Consider the following 18,490-nt stretch of genomic DNA (forward strand, 5'->3'; position numbering starts at 1 on the left):
CATTCATACTTTCAGAAACCCAAGAGCTATACTGCAGCAGAAGCAACTCTGAACATCAATCCTTCCGTAAAGATTGACTCAGATATTAATAAAGTTTGTCCAGCTACTGAGAATACGTACAGCGATGAATTCTATACCAAGCAAGATGTGATTGTAACTGCTTTGGACAATGTTGAAGCAAGGAGATACATTGATAGGTAGGGTGTGGAAAGGAAGCAAGGGCTGCTTTTCATGCTCTGTGTGAACTCTGCTTTTCTGTTCTTACTCTTCCTGACTTGGAACTGCTTATAAGATCTGATAGCAAATTGCTCCGATTTACCTTGTTCCTTTATAGGCTGGGGGGAGGAAGAGGTTTATACTCAAGGTGGAAACCAACTCTGCTGTTGTGCACCTGCTACTGTTCACATAGTAGAAAGCCTTGGAGTGAGTTCTTGAAACTGAAAAGCTGTTAAGTTCTGATGAGCAGGAGAATACTGTGGTGGTCTGAAGGCTGAATTATTTGTGCATAAAAATATGTATTTAAATATAAAAATAGAGATGTTTACATTGAAAAATAATTTCTAATGGTCGTAATCCACATAGGCTCAAGTTTATGGAATCCTGATCTAACTTGAATAGCTCTTCTTATTTAATTTCTTCCTGAGTTTGGTGTAAGCTTTCCACTCTTCTGAAAGTGCCTAGAGACAACTGGTTACAATCCAGTAATGTCTGCAGTACAAGAGTGTAGTGATTACTCTGTGTGCTGATAGTCTGTGTCTTTCCATGTCAGTCGTTGTGTAGCAAACCTGCGTCCTCTTATAGACTCCGGAACTATGGGAACAAAAGGACACACAGAAGTTATTGTGCCCCATCTGACAGAGTCCTATAATAGTCACGTAAGTGTTTTAAGACCATTGCGCACCTTCTGTACTAGTCCCATAATGCCCTCTGATTCTTTAATCATTTATGTGTCTGTTTAAAATAAGTGGCCTATTTGAGCTGCTGAAGAACAGTATTATTAGGAAAGAAATTACTTCCTTGATTTTTGAAGAAAAGGAAATAAAATTTGAGCAGTTCTTTACAAGCATACAGAACAGTTCTGTTCGAATGGGACAGGGGAAAATGAACCTTCAAACTCTTGCAATATTCCTCTGTTTAAGTTCTTATGAAATTGCCTTTATAAGGTAGAAATTCACTGGTTGAGAACACTGAAATGATGCCATGTGGACACAGAGACAGGATTTTGAGCATCCTAACAGTCTTGCTAGTGTCCATAAAGGAGTCTTTCTGGCCTTGCATGAAAGGGTGTGTTTCATGCTGAGAGTGTATGTGAATGTGGACTGCACATCTTGGAAAAGCTGACTGGCAGTCTCACCCGTTGTTTGTGTTTCAGAGTTCAGTTTTGCTTTCCAGGGTTGAGTTTGGACTATTCTTCATACAGAGGAAGTGATAATATTAGTGTCCATAAAGTAAATTTCTAAGCATAAATAAGCCATTTTGTATATTACAACAGCGGAGTTTTAAACCTATAGTCTAGAAGTTTTTGGTGCTATTATTAGCAATAAACTTTAGTAAGTCTGCATTTACATGCAACCTTCCTTAATTACAGCGGGATCCACCAGAAGAAGAAATACCTTTTTGCACCTTGAAGTCTTTCCCAGCTGCCATTGAGCATACAATACAGTGGGCAAGAGATAAGGTAATGGAATAAGCTTACTGGGATTCAGCATAACTAAATGTGTATTTGGAAAGGTGGGCGATCTGATATACTTCTTGCAAAATACCATATCTGTTCTTTTTATTTTATAGTTTGAAAGTTTGTTTTCTCACAAGCCTTCTTTGTTCAACAAATTCTGGCAAACCTATCCATCAGCAGAAGAAGTTTTACAGGTAAGGGAATGTTGCCAGGGTAAAATACAGGGTTTAAACTGCTGCTTTATGGATTTTGTTCCTATTTAAATTCCGTGAGATTTGGGTTAGTTTCTGACTTTTTCCAGAAAACCTAAAGACGTTAGCTGATCATCAGATGAACAGTATTTCTGGTGTGTTTCATAATTAAAAGCTTCTCTAGCTCACATCCTCTGTACATGATGTAGAAATATCAGAAAGACTGAGGCACTGCTAGCGTATGATTAGTATATGTCACACTGAGTTTGAAGTGAATTCAACTATGTAATAAATTAGATTCAAATGTTTACTATCTTTTCTTGTGACTGTGGTCCATAGGGCTGGGTGGAAGTAAATCAAGTAGACCACAGCACCCAGGGAAAAAAAACAGGGAAGAGGATCACACAGGGGATAATATTTCACAAATTGACCCTCTGTTTCCTTTTGCCTATGGATTACTAAAAGCATATTTACTGTTTGACTGGATTTGAAGGAATCTTGTCTGTTTTAACACTTTCATGTTTCTTTATCTAGAGAATAAAATCAGGAGAGAGCTTAGAAGGCTGTTTTCATGTTATTAAAACACTCAGTAGAAGACCCCGAAGTTGGACTCAATGTGTAGAACTAGCAAGAGTAAAATTTGAGAAGTATTTTAGCCATAAGGTAGGTAAGACCTGTAAATGAGGTGGCATTGGACTGACAAGGATTTTAGAAAAATTGGTAGCTCTAATAACTAGGTGTCCAAATCTATGCACTAACTTCCATTTCTTCATAAATAATGAGATGTACTTGAAATGTAAAAATGCTGCATCCCTTTCTATTGTAGCACTTCTAGGTCTGGCTTATTAACTCACTCTAGTAGCTCTGTTCAGTAGTCTCCAAGCAGTTTTCTTGGCAATTTTCCAGCTTACTAGGTACTGTGTTCTCCAAAATAGTGAGATTATCAGATGTCTTTCACTAAAGAACAACAGATTTTTGTTTCCTGCACTAAACTTTTGTTACTGAAATCAGCTTCATAACCCTGATTTTCTCAAAGGTTGTCTGAAATAAGAGCCAGTCATTCTGAGAATCTGGTCCACAGTGTTGCTTAAAGTATGTGTGTAATTTTGTAGGAAAGATGTGATCATGATGTTTCTAATTGATAAGCATACCTGTGCCTATGGAAGCCCTGGTGGTAATTGTCACATTGACAAAATGTTGCATTCCCAAATGTGAATTTGTATGCAATAATCTTAAAGTGACAATAGGGTGGGGGGAATGTTTTGCTTCTTGGATTAAGTGTCTTGTTTGGACTTTGTACAGATGAGGTGACATTGTCATCATTGTCTGTGAATGAATGGGCAAGTCACTGTCCAGTAGTACTTGTCTTTAAGCTGTCCATCTTGACACAGTCGTCTTTAGATTTTCTTAACTCTTTGAATTACTTCAGCTGTGATTTGGAGTGAATCGAGATTTCATGTCATTACTAAAATGAAGGTTTGATTTAGTGTGGTCATGTCGATCTGTATATGACAAATTACTGAAGCTACTCTGACTTTTCCTCTAGGCTCTTCAGCTCCTTCATTCCTTTCCCCTTGATACACGATTAAAAGATGGAAGTAAGTACAAATACCCTTTTGTGCCTGTTGTGAATTCATGGCATACGTCATGTATTGCTGTTCCTGGTTACTTAGGGTTTCATCTTAAGTCTCTCTTCTTAACAGGTTTGTTTTGGCAATCACCAAAGAGGCCACCTTTCCCGGTGAAGTTTGATTTTAATGATCCTTTGTAAGTATAGTACTGCCACAGATGCTTTCTAGATGTTTTATAGCATCTATAAAACTCAATCTACAGCAGAAAGTGCAAGGCAGTGCCTTTATAGTGCTAGAAGTTGGACTGGTATCGATGAGAGTTAGTGCACAGTCTTACAAATCTGTGGCAAATTTGGTGAGTTGTCTCATGCTTTCACTACAGGTAATTTAGTTTTCACTGATATGGGATTGGAGGGTGCTGTGGGAAGGTGTGACATCTAAGGTGAAATAGCTTAGAACAACCCATTTTATGTCTTCTGTGACTACAGAATTTTACTGAGTTGTTGCTGTCATACCTCTCTGCCTCTGTTGTCCCACATCAAAAAATGCAAGACATGCTAAATTAAATTGTCTACCTAATATGACCTAGTGGAGGGACCCCTTCTTCATAACAACGTGGGTCTGATCTAGATGGCTTGGGTATTACAGATAATTTAAAAAATTGATGTGGTTGAAGGACTGAAAAGCATACATCTGCTGCATATGTACACCTGCTTTGAGAAACTGTCTGGATTGCCTTTTTTAGTTTGAGTGAAAACTGAGATCATGGCAAATATCAATTTATTTCTGAGGAGAAGTCTTTTATTATCATATCGATGTCATGTGAGCAGTTGTTTTCTTGACTGGAAAGGTTAAATATGGTTTTCATTAAATAACTCTTTACTGATCAAAGTTTGCTTAGTTTTGGGGACACCTTCTGAGTCAGTCAAAACATGCCATCTGTTTTGTACTGTCTGCACTGAAAGATGGGAATTCTCTTTCTCCATATGTTCAAGATTTCTTTGAATATGATTGCAAACTTCTGAGCAACTGAAGTTTAAAAAAAAAAAAAAAACACCAAAAATCTTTCTCTTTTCTTTAGGCACTATGGTTTCATTGTGAGTGCAGCAAAACTCTTCGCAACAGTGTACTGTGTTCCTTTCACTGAAAAGGTAATCCATGTACTGTAACAGCGTTCCCAGTGCATAACTTGGTTGTATGTATTCGGCTTTGGCCTGGTGTCTGATTGCCAGTTCTTTCCAAAAACTGATTAAAGTGATTCTTAAAGTAATCTATCCTTCAGCACTGGCTGTTCAGCCACTGCTTACACTTCTTCGTCTGTATTCAAATCCCTAATCTGGAGAAGAAATGTGCAGTGTATTTGATATTTTCAGTAAGCACCGAACTTGGGAATTATTATTCTGATGCACCTATTTCCTGTGTAATATAGCTACTGAACTGAAAAAAGATTCTCTATAAGGCATTTTTTCAATTAAGTGTCTTAGCTGTGCTCTGGGGTTTTTATTTTCTACTACTCACAGCCTCTGTGTTGCTTCTACTTTGTTTTTCTTGTTACCCTTTTTCTTTTCTAATTGGAACTTCCTGTAAGTCACGTTTACACTTCTATTGAGTTTTCAAGTGCTAGGCACTTCCCACCAGTTGGCTGGCTGTAGTAACTGAAATGTCACTTGGTGTTTTAATGGTGATGTTTGACTGAAACATCATTGAATATTTGTGAGATTTTTTGGGTTTGGGGTTCTTTGAAATGCTACTGGATATACAGTCTTGTTGCAATGATGTGAATTTAAATTGTTTTTCTTCAAAACCTAACAGGATTTGTCAGAGGAAACTATTTTGAGTATTATTTCAGCTGTGAAAGTACCAGAGTTTAGACCTTCAAACAAAGTAAGTGTGATATTTAGTTTAAAGAAAAAAATAAAACGTTCCACAAACAGTGTCCCTCATCTTCAACTACTTCTTGCATCAATGCTAATGAGAAATAAACACAAATTACATTGGGTTTTGGGGAAGTACAACTGTGGCATACAGGACTGCTTTAACTTGGTATAGCTATGGTATCTATGTACCAGATGCTAAATGGAAAATGATGGAGGGGGGTTGCCTTTTTCAAATGATTTGTTATACCATTGTTTTCCATGCATGAGTGTGATTGTAACTTTGCAAGGTTTTTTTAAGTTTACATGAGTCTATACTATTTTAATAAAAGTAGTAAAATTTTACAAGCAACTTTAAAACAATCCAAGACTAGTGTCAATTTGTCATTTCTTTCTAGCTAATGTAAAGGAAGTGTCATTACTTTTATGTTTATTTTTGAAGTGTTAATTTCAGAGTAGCTTAAGCATTATTGTGCAGTGGCTAACATTTGTCACTATTTAAAATTATCAAGTATTCCAGGGTGTTTTCATATTTTCTTGCACAGTGTTAATACTTATCTTATGAATGCTTGCCTTATGAGGCCAAACTGGTATTGTGACTTGGAATCACAGATGATTGAAGTTGGAAGGGATCTGTGGAGACTGTCTGGTTCAATCCCCTTGCATCAAGCAAGAGTGGCTAGAGCAGGTCATCAAGGACTGTATCCTGTTGGGTTTTGAATATCTCTGAGAACAGACTCCACACCCTCTCTCTGCTGCCTCTGCCAGTGTTCAGAGTGTTCAGCCACCCTCACAGTTTTGCTTGGGGGTGTTGTTTTTTTTTTGTTTTTTTTTTTTTTTTTTTTTTTGTTTTTTTTTTTTTTTTGTTTTTGTTTTTCTTTATAGTATTTTTATATTTTTCTTAAGGAATTTTGTTTGCTTCAATTTGTGCCCATACCCCCTTGTGCTGTCATTGGGCACCAGTGAAAAGAGTTTATCTGTGCTCTCTGTACTTTCCCCTCATCAGATATTTATACACATTGATAAGATCCCACTGACCCTTCTCTTTTCCATGCTGAACCATCCCAGCTCTCACAGCTTCATGTGAGAGATGCTCTGGTCCTTTAATGATCTTTGTGGCCCTTGGCTGGACTTGCTCCAGTAAATCTACGTCTCTCAGGAAAGACAGCAGGGAAGACAGAAAATTTAGTACACTTAACACTCGTGCTGTCTGAAGTTCATGTATTTTATTACTCAAGCACTGCACACACTTGCAGGTTGTACAGACTGATGAAACCGCAAGAAAACCAGATCATATTCCAGTCAGCAGTGAGGATGAAAGAAATGCTATTTTCCTACTGGAGAAGTCTATACTATCCAATGAAGCTCTGGAAGGTGAGTAGTGCAAACTTCTGAAACCTCATATCTCAGTAATGTCTTGAATTTGGACTGCCGGTAGTGGCATTCAGGTCTTTAATTCTGCAAGAAGCAGAGCTGGTGTCTAAAGTGTTCTGAAGTGCTATGCAGATATCTGTCCTGTTGCTTGGCATTACTTTATGCTTCTGTATTTCTGAGATGCCTGCAAGTCTTGGGGCTCTCTGTTACACTTGTATGTAATTACAACACTAATGACAGCAAGCAGGCAGCAGCAGCGAACTGAACTCTGAAGGAGGGAAAGGGTGCTGGCTAGATCCCAGATGGACTGAAAGCAATTCTGGTATGAGAAGGCTGAGAGTTACTTCTTAGAGGAATCAGTCTGAAATTATCCTTAATTGTGAAGTCTGTTGGAGTCTTCCTCAGCATCTTCTAGATATGTTAAAATGAGAGTGCTCAGATCCCACTTTTGTGCCTAGCTACATGAAGAGGTCATCGGGCAAAAACTACGTGCCAGCTTTTTTAGCCCATGAAGACAGAGGAGAAAGATTAGCTTGTCTCTAACACATCCCTTGGAGTGTCAACCCAAAACTCTGGACTCCCATGCTACTGAGTCCATAGTGAAAGGGTTGCGGATAAACAAAGCTTATAGAGGGAATTCTCACAGGATGGAGCTATAGTGAGGTGGGGCGTATAAGAAACATCCATAGGACTGTCCAAAATTTATTCCTGGTGTTGCAAGGAAAATAAAATTATGGAGCTCTGTTGGTATTTCTATCATTACACTCTTTTAACAAGTGGTATTGATAGGGGCATTCTACTTCTAGTATAGGAAAACAAGTAAGGAACCAAGCTCCAGGATGTGAGATTTTTGGTTTGTTAAGATTCTGGTTCCTATAAGCTATGTTTAGGACATTTTCAGTTTTCTAATAATAATTTTTTCTCATTTTTAATGAGCAGCTGACTTGCAAATGAAGCCCATATCCTTTGAAAAAGATGATGATAGTAATGGGCATGTAGATTTCATAACAGCCGCATCAAACTTGCGAGCCAAGATGTACAACATTGAAGCAGCGGATCGGTTCAAAACAAAACGCATTGCAGGAAAGATTATTCCTGCCATTGCAACAGCTACTGCTGCAGTATCAGGGCTGGTGAGTATGCTTTCTAAATGCGTATTTATTTCTCTTACTCTTTCTTGCCTGAAACCACTGTTGTGTGGGTATCAGTTAGTGCTACCCTGACAGAGCCTCATTTAAAGAAATGGATTTACTTCTCATGTACCAATACAAAAGGTGTTTGGTTCTAGATGTGGTTGTTGTGGAACACATTCAGTGCAGGTGTGCAGCTGCAGTGCCAGCTGAAGCTTGAGCTCAGGGTGGCGAGAGCCCTAGGCAAGAGGTTGTGAACTTTGCACAACAAGGGGCATGGGGACCTGTGGCTCCAGCCAAGTGAAGGAACACTCAGAGACACAGCTTCAGCTTTGAGGACTCATTTGGAAGACCCCAGACTGTTGAGCACACAGACTGTGAGGGTACAAAAGCCCAGGTAGTCCTTTGTTTAGGGTCCCTCTTCAGAGGCACCAGCTCGTGCTGTTACTCTGTTGTTGTACTATGGTAAAATTACTTAAAGGAACCTGAGGTCTGAGACTCTGCTGAGGGAAGCCCAGGATTGAGCCGATGAAGACTGTGAGAGTGGGACAGGTAGCGAGTGAAGCAGGGCACCTGCAGGTAGTGAAGCTACCTGCTGTGAAGGGGCTTCGGCCCCAGCACTTAAAGTCTCTGTTAACATGATTACCAGAGTGGCTCCTGAATGGTCAGACAGGGAAGTTTTCTTAACATGCTAAGCCTTTGATGCTTTTCTATTTGATTTGCTGGACACAAAGAATTGGAAATCAGCATTTTGGTTTGTTTTCTGCCATTAATAAGAACTTCCATCAGAGTGCCACTGCCAAGAGTGGAGAGGATCTGTTCTGTAGTAGTTCACATTTGTGCATCTCAACAGAACTTCATGCTTTGTGGAGGTTTCTTGAATTAAACAGTTTTTGAAAGAGTCCTACATTAGGAACACTGTTTTAAGTATTTCTCTTGGCAACAACAGAATTTATTTCTGTGGCATAGTGGGTTGCATTTCCAGATGTTATTTATTCTGCCGATTGTACAAAGGCCAATCTCATTAACAACTTTCTCTGTAGTTGCTGGCCTTAAAACTACACTAGTACTGATTACACAGTACCTAAAACCTAATAAGTAAATTCTCATTTACTGCAGGTTGCACTGGAACTCATCAAAGTTGTGGGTGGCTACCCAGCTGATGCATACAAGAACTGTTTTCTGAACCTAGCCATTCCCATAATGGTCTTTACAGAAACTGCTGAAGTAAGAAGAACAGAAATCAGGTAGGAAGGACAATGGCAGAAGGGCGAGGGTGGTATTTTGAAACCTGCTAATTGATGCTGAAACTTGCTGAGTCATTAAAACAAATGTGAAGTTTGAATAGTTATTAAATTCAGATAACCAGATTAAGGCCTTACGTGCTCACATAGCAAAGCTATGATGGAACCACAGTTCATGGCCATACTCAATTAAACATCATAGATGTTAAAAGTTTTTTTTGTTGTTGTTGTTTAAACTTGTAAAATGATGAATCACTGCATGCTTGCTATCACACTCTGTTATCCATTTACTATATACTGCTAAAAGTGTAAGTGATCCTCTTAGCACTACATTGCTCAAGAACTTTGGAAAATACAGCACATACTCATCCATCCTAATTTAAAATACAGTGGGTTTAAGGGGTTAGTTTTGTTTTCAGTGGAAGCTGTTACTCGTGAGGCTTTAAAAATCTAGACAAGTTAGACGTGGCATTGTTCTTAGGAAACATTCTGGACACACTTTTGCATCTCGTTCAATATAAGAGCTATTTTTCAGTAGGTCTGAAAGCTCATTAACTTCATTGCCAGATACCATGTTTACTTGGAGCTCTTACTGTGTCTTGTGCTTAGCAAGGTAAGAAGGCTGGAGAAACTGCAGCAGAGAGGGAGGAGATTTTTGATCAAGATAAAACAGCACCTCCTAAAAGACACGGCAGTTCTTCAAGACACATTTAAAGGAAATGGCTGAGTTCACATTCTAAAGTAACAAACAACCTTTCATTTTTTAAAACAGAAATGGGATTTCATTTACCATCTGGGACAGGTGGACAATTCATGGGAAAGAGGATTTTACTCTGTTGGACTTCATAAATGCTGTCAGAGTAAGTTATCTACTGTACTGGGTTAGTACAAGACAAGAGAAAAGGGATTTCTTGTTTTGGATTATTGGTTTGGTTTTTGTTTTTTTTCTTTCATGAAGTTATTGTTCAAACCAGAATAGTTTTAGTAATAATTAATGTCAATGGGAATGTATCTAAGTAAACACATCCAAGCCTAATTTCAAATTCTTTGTTAATTCATTTGACTCAAATGTATCTTAATAAAACTTCTGTCAGAGTCCACGCATTAGCAAGTTTTCTGGTTGGGATTCTATGGATTTGAATAGTTAGCTGTAGTATTAGCAGCAGTAGTATCTGCTGGTTTGGGCAGCTGTTCTAGTCCTTTAATAAGCTTTAATTTGTGAATTCCAGGAGAAATATGCAATTGAACCAACTATGGTTGTACAGGGAGTCAAAATGCTCTATGTTCCTGTGATGCCAGGTCACATTAAACGATTAAAGTTCACGTGAGTATAACTGGAAAACGGGTTGAGTGGTGCAAATGCACATACAAATTACACTCACTGATTGTACCATAAGGATGTGTGTCTGACAGCAGTGTTTTCCCTCGAAGTGGTAGCTAGTCATTAATATTTTGGAAAGAAAAAAGATAATTTCTTTCATTTGGACAACAAAAAGAAAATAAAAAAGAGAAAGTGAATTAACTTCTATGATGAGGGCAGGAGACTTCCAAAATGCTGCTCTAACTGATGAATACCAGAATGAGAAAGCTGAAGAAGTCTGACAATAAGTTGTTTGGTTTTTTTTTGGGGGGGGGAGGAGAGTGTACTGTGGTTCAAGTGGAACAATTTAGAACCTTTTGAAACTAGCTTAAAGCTAATGCTGATGCATTGATCAGTACCTGTTTTGAAGGTCTGCCAGTTGGTAATATCAGGCAAAGTAGTATGAGCAAGCTACTTCAAACTTCCTGGGAGAGAAGAGCCTTTAAGCTGGTACTACCTTCAGAGTGCCTGGCATACTAAGATGAGAATTTACAGCCTGTTAAAAAGAAGTTGTTTATATGCCTTCTCTTACAGCTGTATAAACAATTTTGAATGAGTGAGGTATGTAATGAATGAAGTCAAAGGTATGGTGTGAAGCTGCCCTCTTGTGAATATCAGGATTTCTTACTACTCTGAGTCTTGGTTCAAGCTTTTCATATAGTAGCAGCAACTTGGGGTTCTGTTACAAACAGTCCCAAAAGATATTTGCACAGCAAACTCTGGTCTGTCTTTGTGTGTTTGTTTTTCCTTAAGTTGCTTAAAATCATGCTGTAATATGACAAGCATTACCAGATTCTTTCTTTGTTTCAGAATTGCAGCATTAACTAGTGGCATACTCCTTAAAAGCAAGTTTTAGAAGCATAGTTATCTGCCTTGCTCTGTAGCTTGGGACTTCCTCATGCAAATAAATATTATCTCAGTATCTCTGCTGAGAAGAGGCTAATGCTCTGTGTTCTTGCAAGGAAACAAGTGCTTTGGGGAAAGCAGCTTTTTGGCCTGCATACTAAAGTATACCCAGAAGGGAAATCCTTCTCTAAGTGATCTGTGAGGAATAGAAATGATTGACTGTATTCCCTCAGCCTCTTAGCATTTGAGGTGGCCTCATGAACCAGGTTAGCAAGAAAATAATCTTGAGCCATCTACAGATATGTGATGAAAGTGAGGTTGGCTGACCTGCTTCAGTATTCCAGTGTGCAACTTCCAAGCATTGGCTGTAGCTTTTGAGACTGCAGAGAGCAAAGGAGGAAAATTGCGCTAATACGTAACATCCTTACGTAGTTCAAACTCACTTTGTGGTCATGAGGGAAGAAGTCCCAGATCTTGGCTGTTTTTTCCCCCCTCATCGCTATTCACCTTTGAAATTCAAGGACTTAGTGCCATAACCCCAATAGAATTACTTTCCATCAGAACTTATTACCTGGTGTCTGCACTGGAGTGGTTCTTCCTAATATACTAAAACAGGCCATTATTGGTAGACAGAGAACTTATTCCTCCTCATTGACTGAAATCCTACACAGAAATCTAACTTTGCCTAGTGCCTCTCTGGGATGCCAAAGAAAAATTACATCTGTGAGGAATCCCATCCAAAACTGGCCATATGCTCTTCTCTTTTGTACTGATCACTTGTTGTTGAACGATGCGGTAGCTCTCTAATGGGCTAATGGAACACGATTTGCTGGATCTTGGGTGGAGAAACAGCTTTTGTGTCAAAATTTAAAGGTGGCTTAATTGCTTAATTCTTCATTTTAATTTGACCTGTAGTATGTTAGACCAGTATATATTGCTGGCAGTGAAATTCATCCTAGTCTGATCCTGAATTCCCATTGCCAATCCTCTTTCTGGTATATTAACAAACTCTGCTTTATTTCTCTATAGGATGCAAAAACTTGTGAAACCATCACCTGATAAGAAGTATGTGGATTTGACAGTATCATTTGCTCCAGAGACTGATGGAGAAGAAGACTTGCCAGGGCCCCCTGTGAGATACTACTTTGTTCAGGAAGACAATTGATGGTAGAGGCACAGAAGTCGCTCATGGACCATTTGTTCTCAAAGGAGTGTGCTAATTTTCAGCTATTAAAGATGGTACTATGTATTTCTTTTTGGTGAAGCCTTAATTAAATGGTGAAAATCAGTGGCTTTGCACTGAAGACAAACTGGATTTATGTCTCTTCTGCTCCTGTTTTCTTCAAACCTGTTCGCTCGAAGGAGGATTGGTCACTCTGTGAGATGGAATGTCCAGTACAGTCCTTACCTTAAAGACAAGATTTGTATTGATTTGCAGGCAGCTGAAGAAAGCAAGAAGAATGGTGAACCTAACAAATGGTCCCCATGTGCAAATTAGGCACTGCTTAGAGAAGAGTACAAAAAATGGGGAAACCACCATTTTATGCTCCTGGTGTTCTAAGAACATCTTAAATCCATTTCATACGTTACTTAATTCTTAAACAAGAATTTCATTCTTGCCATCTACAAGTGAGATTTAATCCATTCAAAAGGCTTAGCCTCCCACTTAAGAACAGACAAACTGCTTTGTTGTGTCGTTGGTTAGTGGTGCTGTGGCCAGAGCAGCTATCTTATGTCAGTCTCAACATGGAAACCCAGGAAACAGGTGTAAATTGTCAAAACTCCGCTGAAGTCCAGAGAGCTGGAATTGTTGATTATCTGCACTGAGACTGTTCTTTGCAGAATACTGCAGTATGGGGAAAGTGAAAACCTATCGGAGAGCTGAATTAGCACGTTCAACAATAAAACTTTGTCTTCAAGAAAGAGAAAATGTGATTGAGCCTTTCTGCCCTCACCAAATTAAAATCACTATAGCACATGGTGACTTTAAAGGGAGGAAAAGGCAAATGTCTCTGGATGTTTGTCATACCAAACTCCTTTTGGTAACCATTTCCTATAGTGAGTGGTTCTGCTGTACACATGTCCATAGCCCAAGTCTGACTTGCACTGAACACAGGTTTTTATCATCATCAGTCAGTTTCTGGGATGTTGAAGTGTAAAGATCCTGTTTATTTGGAAATCATTAGGGACTAGATTTGTTGCGGTGAGGCTGAGGTGTGGTACAGAAATGTCATCACTTAACTATCATTTAAACACCAGATACTTGAGCTGGTAGTTCTTTATTTCTCACCACCATGGTAGAGTGAGGCAAGGTTAGAATACAAACCTATAAACTGGAACTTGTACATCAAGATGTATGGAACTGAATACCTGGAATCAATATAATTGTTTCAATATTTTGGATTCAGTCTTGCGTGTGTGATGTCATCTGGATGGTGTATATAATTTTACAGTCAGTGTACTTTATGGATATAATTTTCTAGATTAATAATACTGCTTTTTAAACTACCTACCTTCATTTTTTTATGAACTTCTTTTAGAGAAACTTTTTGAGACAGGAGAAAAGGTGGCTAGATTTAGAGTGCAGAGGAAGCACAAGCAGACAATAAGTTTCCACTTCTGAATAACAACTAAAATATGTTTCACTGTGGCAGTATTAGAATCTGAACTCTTACCTCAAGTCACTATTTAGTGCTAAGGATCACTTAAAGGTTTAGATCAAGTTGAAAGCACCGTCACCTCTCACGCTTGGAGACTGAGAAACAAATGAAACTTTGAGTAAGTATACTCTGGTATGTTAGTGTGGTGTCAACATCATGCTTATGCTTTTGAAATAAGCAGCACATAAAAATAGTAAAGTCTCAGTACATTTTTAGAATGCCATATGACTGTCTTCAGGGTTTAAAGTAAACTTTCAGATATAATTAATAGAGTGGCTTTTATTAATGACAATGCATACAACTTTGAGACCCTTGTCAAAAAGGGCAGGTCAAGGCTGGCTGGGATCACAGCCCAAATTTACAGACATGGCTGTATCTCTGTGCTGCTCTTATTGTGTGTATCTGTTGGATGAGTGTCTGTTCTATGAATGGGTTCTCCTCAGTGAAAAAGCTGCTTATGGAAAAATTGACAATGCACAATGGCTCTAGATAGTTATTAGCAGACCTTAAAAATTTTTGGATATAAGTTACCCACGTGAATCTTAGAACTAATAACTTCAAGAGGACTTTATATAGGAAAACTGTGCATGTCAAGTGGCTCATTTAAACTTTTTATGTTTTAAACCTTTTTGAACTGCTGATACAGAGGGTGAATGTATTTATATTGAAGGTTTTGCAGTGGAGTGGGCTGATTCTGTGTGAATTTGTATTTGATACAGCCTGTTTCTCAATCTGTTCCTGCTTTTTATCAAAAGTCTCAGCAGATGCTCAGCATGATGACACAAAGGGTTCAATCAAACTGGGAAAGTGAATTTTGGGGTGCTGGTCTTCCAGTTCTTTAGCATTGTCACTACCAGTGCTACCAAGCTAGAGGCTTGTAGCACTACCTGGAATATGAGAACTGCTTTTTCTCTTTGGTGTGTTTTTGTTTTGCTTTTTTTTTTTGTGTTTGTTTGTTTGTGAGGTTTTTTGTGGTTTTGTTTTGGTTTTTTTTCATTGTAATGAAAGACTGTGTTTGTCTAGGACCATTTGATGCTCTATTCCTGTGGAGCTAGCTTTCTTCCTGCAACATTTAAGAACTGTCTTTCCACTAGAACACTTTAAATAGCTTTCTTTCATAATGTTATTCTTTGAAGGAACAGTTGATTTTCAGGGGTGAAGTTTTATATCAGCATTGAAGATCTTTCTTACTCAAATGCTTTCTTGAAGAGTTTGCTCATATTTACACTAGCTTTCCCGGAATTTCTAGCATCCTTAATATAGATGCAGGAATGTTTGTGCATGCAAAGCAATGCAAACAAACTTAGCAGCCCTCTCAGCTGTTCTCTGTGGTTAGTCAAGGTGTTTCTTTAATGTTAGGAGTAGTGAGGATTTTTTGTGAAGATCTTGCTACTGTTACCAAGACTGCTTTGGTGCATCTGATGGATTTACCTATATCATGAGTAAAAAGTAGATGTTTCCATCTTATTTTCCCACCCTTTTCCTATGTAGGATAAATATGTGAATGTTTACTAAAAAAACCACAACAAAACAAACCAAAAAGCTGTTCAAGAATAGTGACTACATAGAAAGAACAACTCTGGCACCATTTGGGTCTTTGCGAATGCAGAAACCCTGTCACCCTCATCATGGCATCTAACGTCCTGAAATAATGTGGGTTTGAGGTAGGCAAATTTTCCTCACAATTTCACAGTGAGGAAAAGCTGCAACTCTAACCTGATGTACATGGAGCAGCACCGGGTTCACAAAGTGACCTTAAGTATTTTCATGAAAAGAAAGTACAAACTTCTCATGTTATATGTTGTACTTTCATAAAAACAGTGGGCCTTCCCCATAGTGGTCAGAAAGAACAGGGATGGTGTACTAGTCACAAGTGTGCAGTAAAAACCCTCACTTAAAACTATATTTTTGGGCAGCGTTTCGCGGGCACTGTAAGGCACTGCGCCCTCATGTTATCAAGGACTTGTTTTTTGCTCAGTGTTAAGTTCTTCACTAGCGTTTTAAAGAAAAAACTGCAGCTCCCCGTAGTGACAGTGGCCATTTGGAAACTCGAGAATTTGAACTGGCGTTTCCCAGGAGAGGACAAAGAAAGGGGACCCGTGGCCGTGCAGGTCCCCTTAAGGAAGGGAAGGCAGTAAAGTAGCCCAGGGCGGAGACAGCCCCCGCTCCTGCGCAGGCGCCACAACGCGCGCGCCAAAAAGTAGCGTCCCTGGCTGGCGCGCGGCGGCCGCCGACCAATGAGGCGGAGGCGGGGGGGCGTGGCCGGGGCGCCGCTGTCCCCGCCGGCCGTGGGCGCGCGCGCGGCGGGAAAGGCGCCCAGGTTCGAAAGCGGCGCGCGGGGCGCGCGCGAGCCCCGGCCCGGGATGGCGGAGGCCTTGGTGAGAGAGTGCGGGGATGGCGGGGGTGTGTCTGTCTGTCGGTCTGTCCGCATGCCTGTCGGTCTGTCTATGCGCTGTGTCGTGGGCAGCAGTCGGTCCCTTCCGGAGAGCCAGAGGTGCGGCCCCCGGCGCGTTCCCGAGGGAGGGGCGGGGTCGTTCTTCCGCCCCACCCTGGGGTCTTCCGCTTCTCCCTGAGGAGCGGGAGGCCCGGGTTGGCGCACCGCGGCCTCCGGGTTCGGGTCCGGGCCCCTTGCACAGACACTTGTGCTCCGAGGGCTAGTCTGTCGGGAGACCCGTTTTCCTCAGGCTGCCTCTGGAGAGCCGCCTTCCATGGGCGAGTGAGCGCGTACAGAGCCGGACACTTGTCCAGGCACGCCACAGTCGTGCTCATCTTGAGTTTTAAAACTCTTCATGTGTAGGACAATGCGAACACACTCATAAATGAACTGTTCAAAGGTCCGTTGCAGGAGGTTTTCAGCCTCTTCAGTGCGAAAGGCTGCGTGCCAGTGGATTGTGCTACACTCTGCTGCAAGGGGAAGAGGTTTAAGGCCGAGTGTCAGATTGGCTGGAGTGTGCACAGTTTCTGAAGGGGTGGCTTTTGGTCAGTTGTTTTCCCGTGTGACCTGGAGTTTCCTTCTGCCACTTAAGGCTGATATTGAAAGTTTCCAGTGCAATCAATCCATATGTGGTGTTGGTTATTTTTGTTACCAGAAGTAGTATCCAAAGAGGAATCATAAAGTGCAAAGTACTGTCAGTATAGCAAACTTCAGAAAAACGAGCTGAATTCCGTTGTGTTAGGACTAGATAATCTCCAAACTGCACATACTTTTTAAATTTACACAAATGAATAAGTTAAGAGGTCATAGTTGTTTTTCAGCTAAACATTTACATTTTTTTAGATGTTTTCCTATCACATCTGTGAAAAACTGCACTGTGCTTAGCGCTTGAATTTTTCTAGACCTTTCTTCCCATTTGTATCCTTGATGTTCTTTGCCTGTTTCCAGGTCAGCGGCTTTATTTCATTTGTTGGTGTAGAAGGTAACACTGATAATATGTTGCCGTTTGAAGTATTACTGCTCCAGTTGTGGTAGTAGATGACTGGAGTCATGTTTTCTATTTGAACGACTTTGATTATATTTGGGTTTCAATTGTGTGAGGTGGCACTGGGACTTAACTGAGGCTGTAGTTTTACCATGGCGCAGCGATGTGATCTCACTGCCTGTCAGTGTGGTCGTGCCTGTGGCAAACAGGTAAGAACCATCACGTGAGCAGTTAACACACAGCAGCGGATGTTTGGTTATGTCCTGGCTTGCTTTGTGGTAGATCATTCCTCTTCCTTACTTTAAAGATTAGTCATTACACTTGAGTAAATGGTAACCAAATCCTTACATTCTCTGTGATTTCTGTCACATAAGTCTCCTGTAAGACTCTCTGACTTCAAATGCAACAGATGCTTTGATGGTTCTTGTGGAAAGCTGAATTTCTGGCAGTTGTTACAGGGGTTGTAGCTGCTGTGGCATTCTAAGGAAAACAGGGCTGCAGTAACTCCCACTCTCCCAGTAGTTTACGATGGCTAGAGAATGCCTGATATTTGCTTACTTGTTTTCCTGTCAAGTGTCATTATGCCTAATAAGAACTTATTTTTATTTCTTCACAGAATCATTTAAAAAAAGACTACAGAGCTAGATTCTGCCGTGGAGGAGGGTAATTTGCATTTAAAGTTTTATTCTTAGATTCTGGAAAACTTATGTGGATTTTTATCTGGGAGCATAATGTCAAAGCTATACGGTGTATCCTATTAATCCGATCATATGATGTTTCCCAAATTTCTTGTATTTCTTTGTGGTGGGAGGAGCAAACAGTGCTGAGGGACAAAGCCCCAAGGTTTTCCTTTGTTTCCTTTGCTGAGGCAGCAAACTATGGTGTTGCTATACCTAAGGTGCTCCTAACTAGGCTGCCTGAGTACAGAAGGAGTAGTCTGTGCAGACATTTTGCCTTTCGAGAAGTAGAGAAACGAAGCCCACACAGAGTTCCAGCGTATTTGGACCTTGCTGGTAAATGCTAGAGATGAGTTGGAGTATTTGTAGTGCTGTAGCATTCTTTAAAGGCACGTCAGAAGCCTGTGAAGTTCTTGTTGCTGGAATCCATTTTTAGACTTGCATTTCACGAGCTTACCAAATCTACCAA

At 40.0% G+C, this 18,490-nt stretch overlaps 2 protein-coding genes across 7 annotated transcripts in view; both read left to right on the top strand.

Annotated features, from left to right (window-relative positions):
* The window catches only part of UBA6 (ubiquitin like modifier activating enzyme 6), a 29,955-nt gene extending 16,760 nt beyond the window's left edge, over window positions 1–13,195 (top strand). Inside the window, exons 19-33 of the mRNA XM_064652159.1 lie at window positions 16–197; window positions 770–875; window positions 1,589–1,678; window positions 1,789–1,869; window positions 2,401–2,529; window positions 3,413–3,464; window positions 3,570–3,633; window positions 4,519–4,588; window positions 5,250–5,321; window positions 6,568–6,685; window positions 7,625–7,818; window positions 8,935–9,062; window positions 9,832–9,919; window positions 10,289–10,383; window positions 12,295–13,195. Of these exons, the coding sequence (XP_064508229.1) occupies window positions 16–197; window positions 770–875; window positions 1,589–1,678; window positions 1,789–1,869; window positions 2,401–2,529; window positions 3,413–3,464; window positions 3,570–3,633; window positions 4,519–4,588; window positions 5,250–5,321; window positions 6,568–6,685; window positions 7,625–7,818; window positions 8,935–9,062; window positions 9,832–9,919; window positions 10,289–10,383; window positions 12,295–12,430 (1,605 nt within the window). The 3' untranslated portion in view covers window positions 12,431–13,195. The remainder of the gene's footprint in view (window positions 1–15; window positions 198–769; window positions 876–1,588; window positions 1,679–1,788; window positions 1,870–2,400; window positions 2,530–3,412; window positions 3,465–3,569; window positions 3,634–4,518; window positions 4,589–5,249; window positions 5,322–6,567; window positions 6,686–7,624; window positions 7,819–8,934; window positions 9,063–9,831; window positions 9,920–10,288; window positions 10,384–12,294) is intronic.
* A 2,959-nt stretch (window positions 13,196–16,154) lies between these two features.
* Window positions 16,155–18,490, top strand: part of CENPC (centromere protein C) — a 28,330-nt gene continuing 25,994 nt past the window's right edge. For 3 of the 6 annotated variants that reach the window (XM_064652162.1, XM_064652161.1, XM_064652160.1), the window contains exons 1-2: window positions 16,159–16,303; window positions 17,961–18,007. In XM_064652162.1, coding sequence (XP_064508232.1) covers window positions 16,163–16,303; window positions 17,961–18,007 — 188 coding nt within the window. In that variant the 5' untranslated portion in view covers window positions 16,159–16,162. Of the gene's footprint in view, window positions 16,304–17,960; window positions 18,008–18,490 lie in introns of all 6 variants that reach the window. The other 3 variants (XM_064652164.1, XM_064652165.1, XM_064652163.1) reach the window with 3 other exon arrangements.

The sequence above is a fragment of the Pseudopipra pipra genome, chromosome 4 (genome assembly GCF_036250125.1).
Source record: "Pseudopipra pipra isolate bDixPip1 chromosome 4, bDixPip1.hap1, whole genome shotgun sequence".
Taxonomy (NCBI): Eukaryota; Metazoa; Chordata; class Aves; order Passeriformes; family Pipridae; genus Pseudopipra; species Pseudopipra pipra.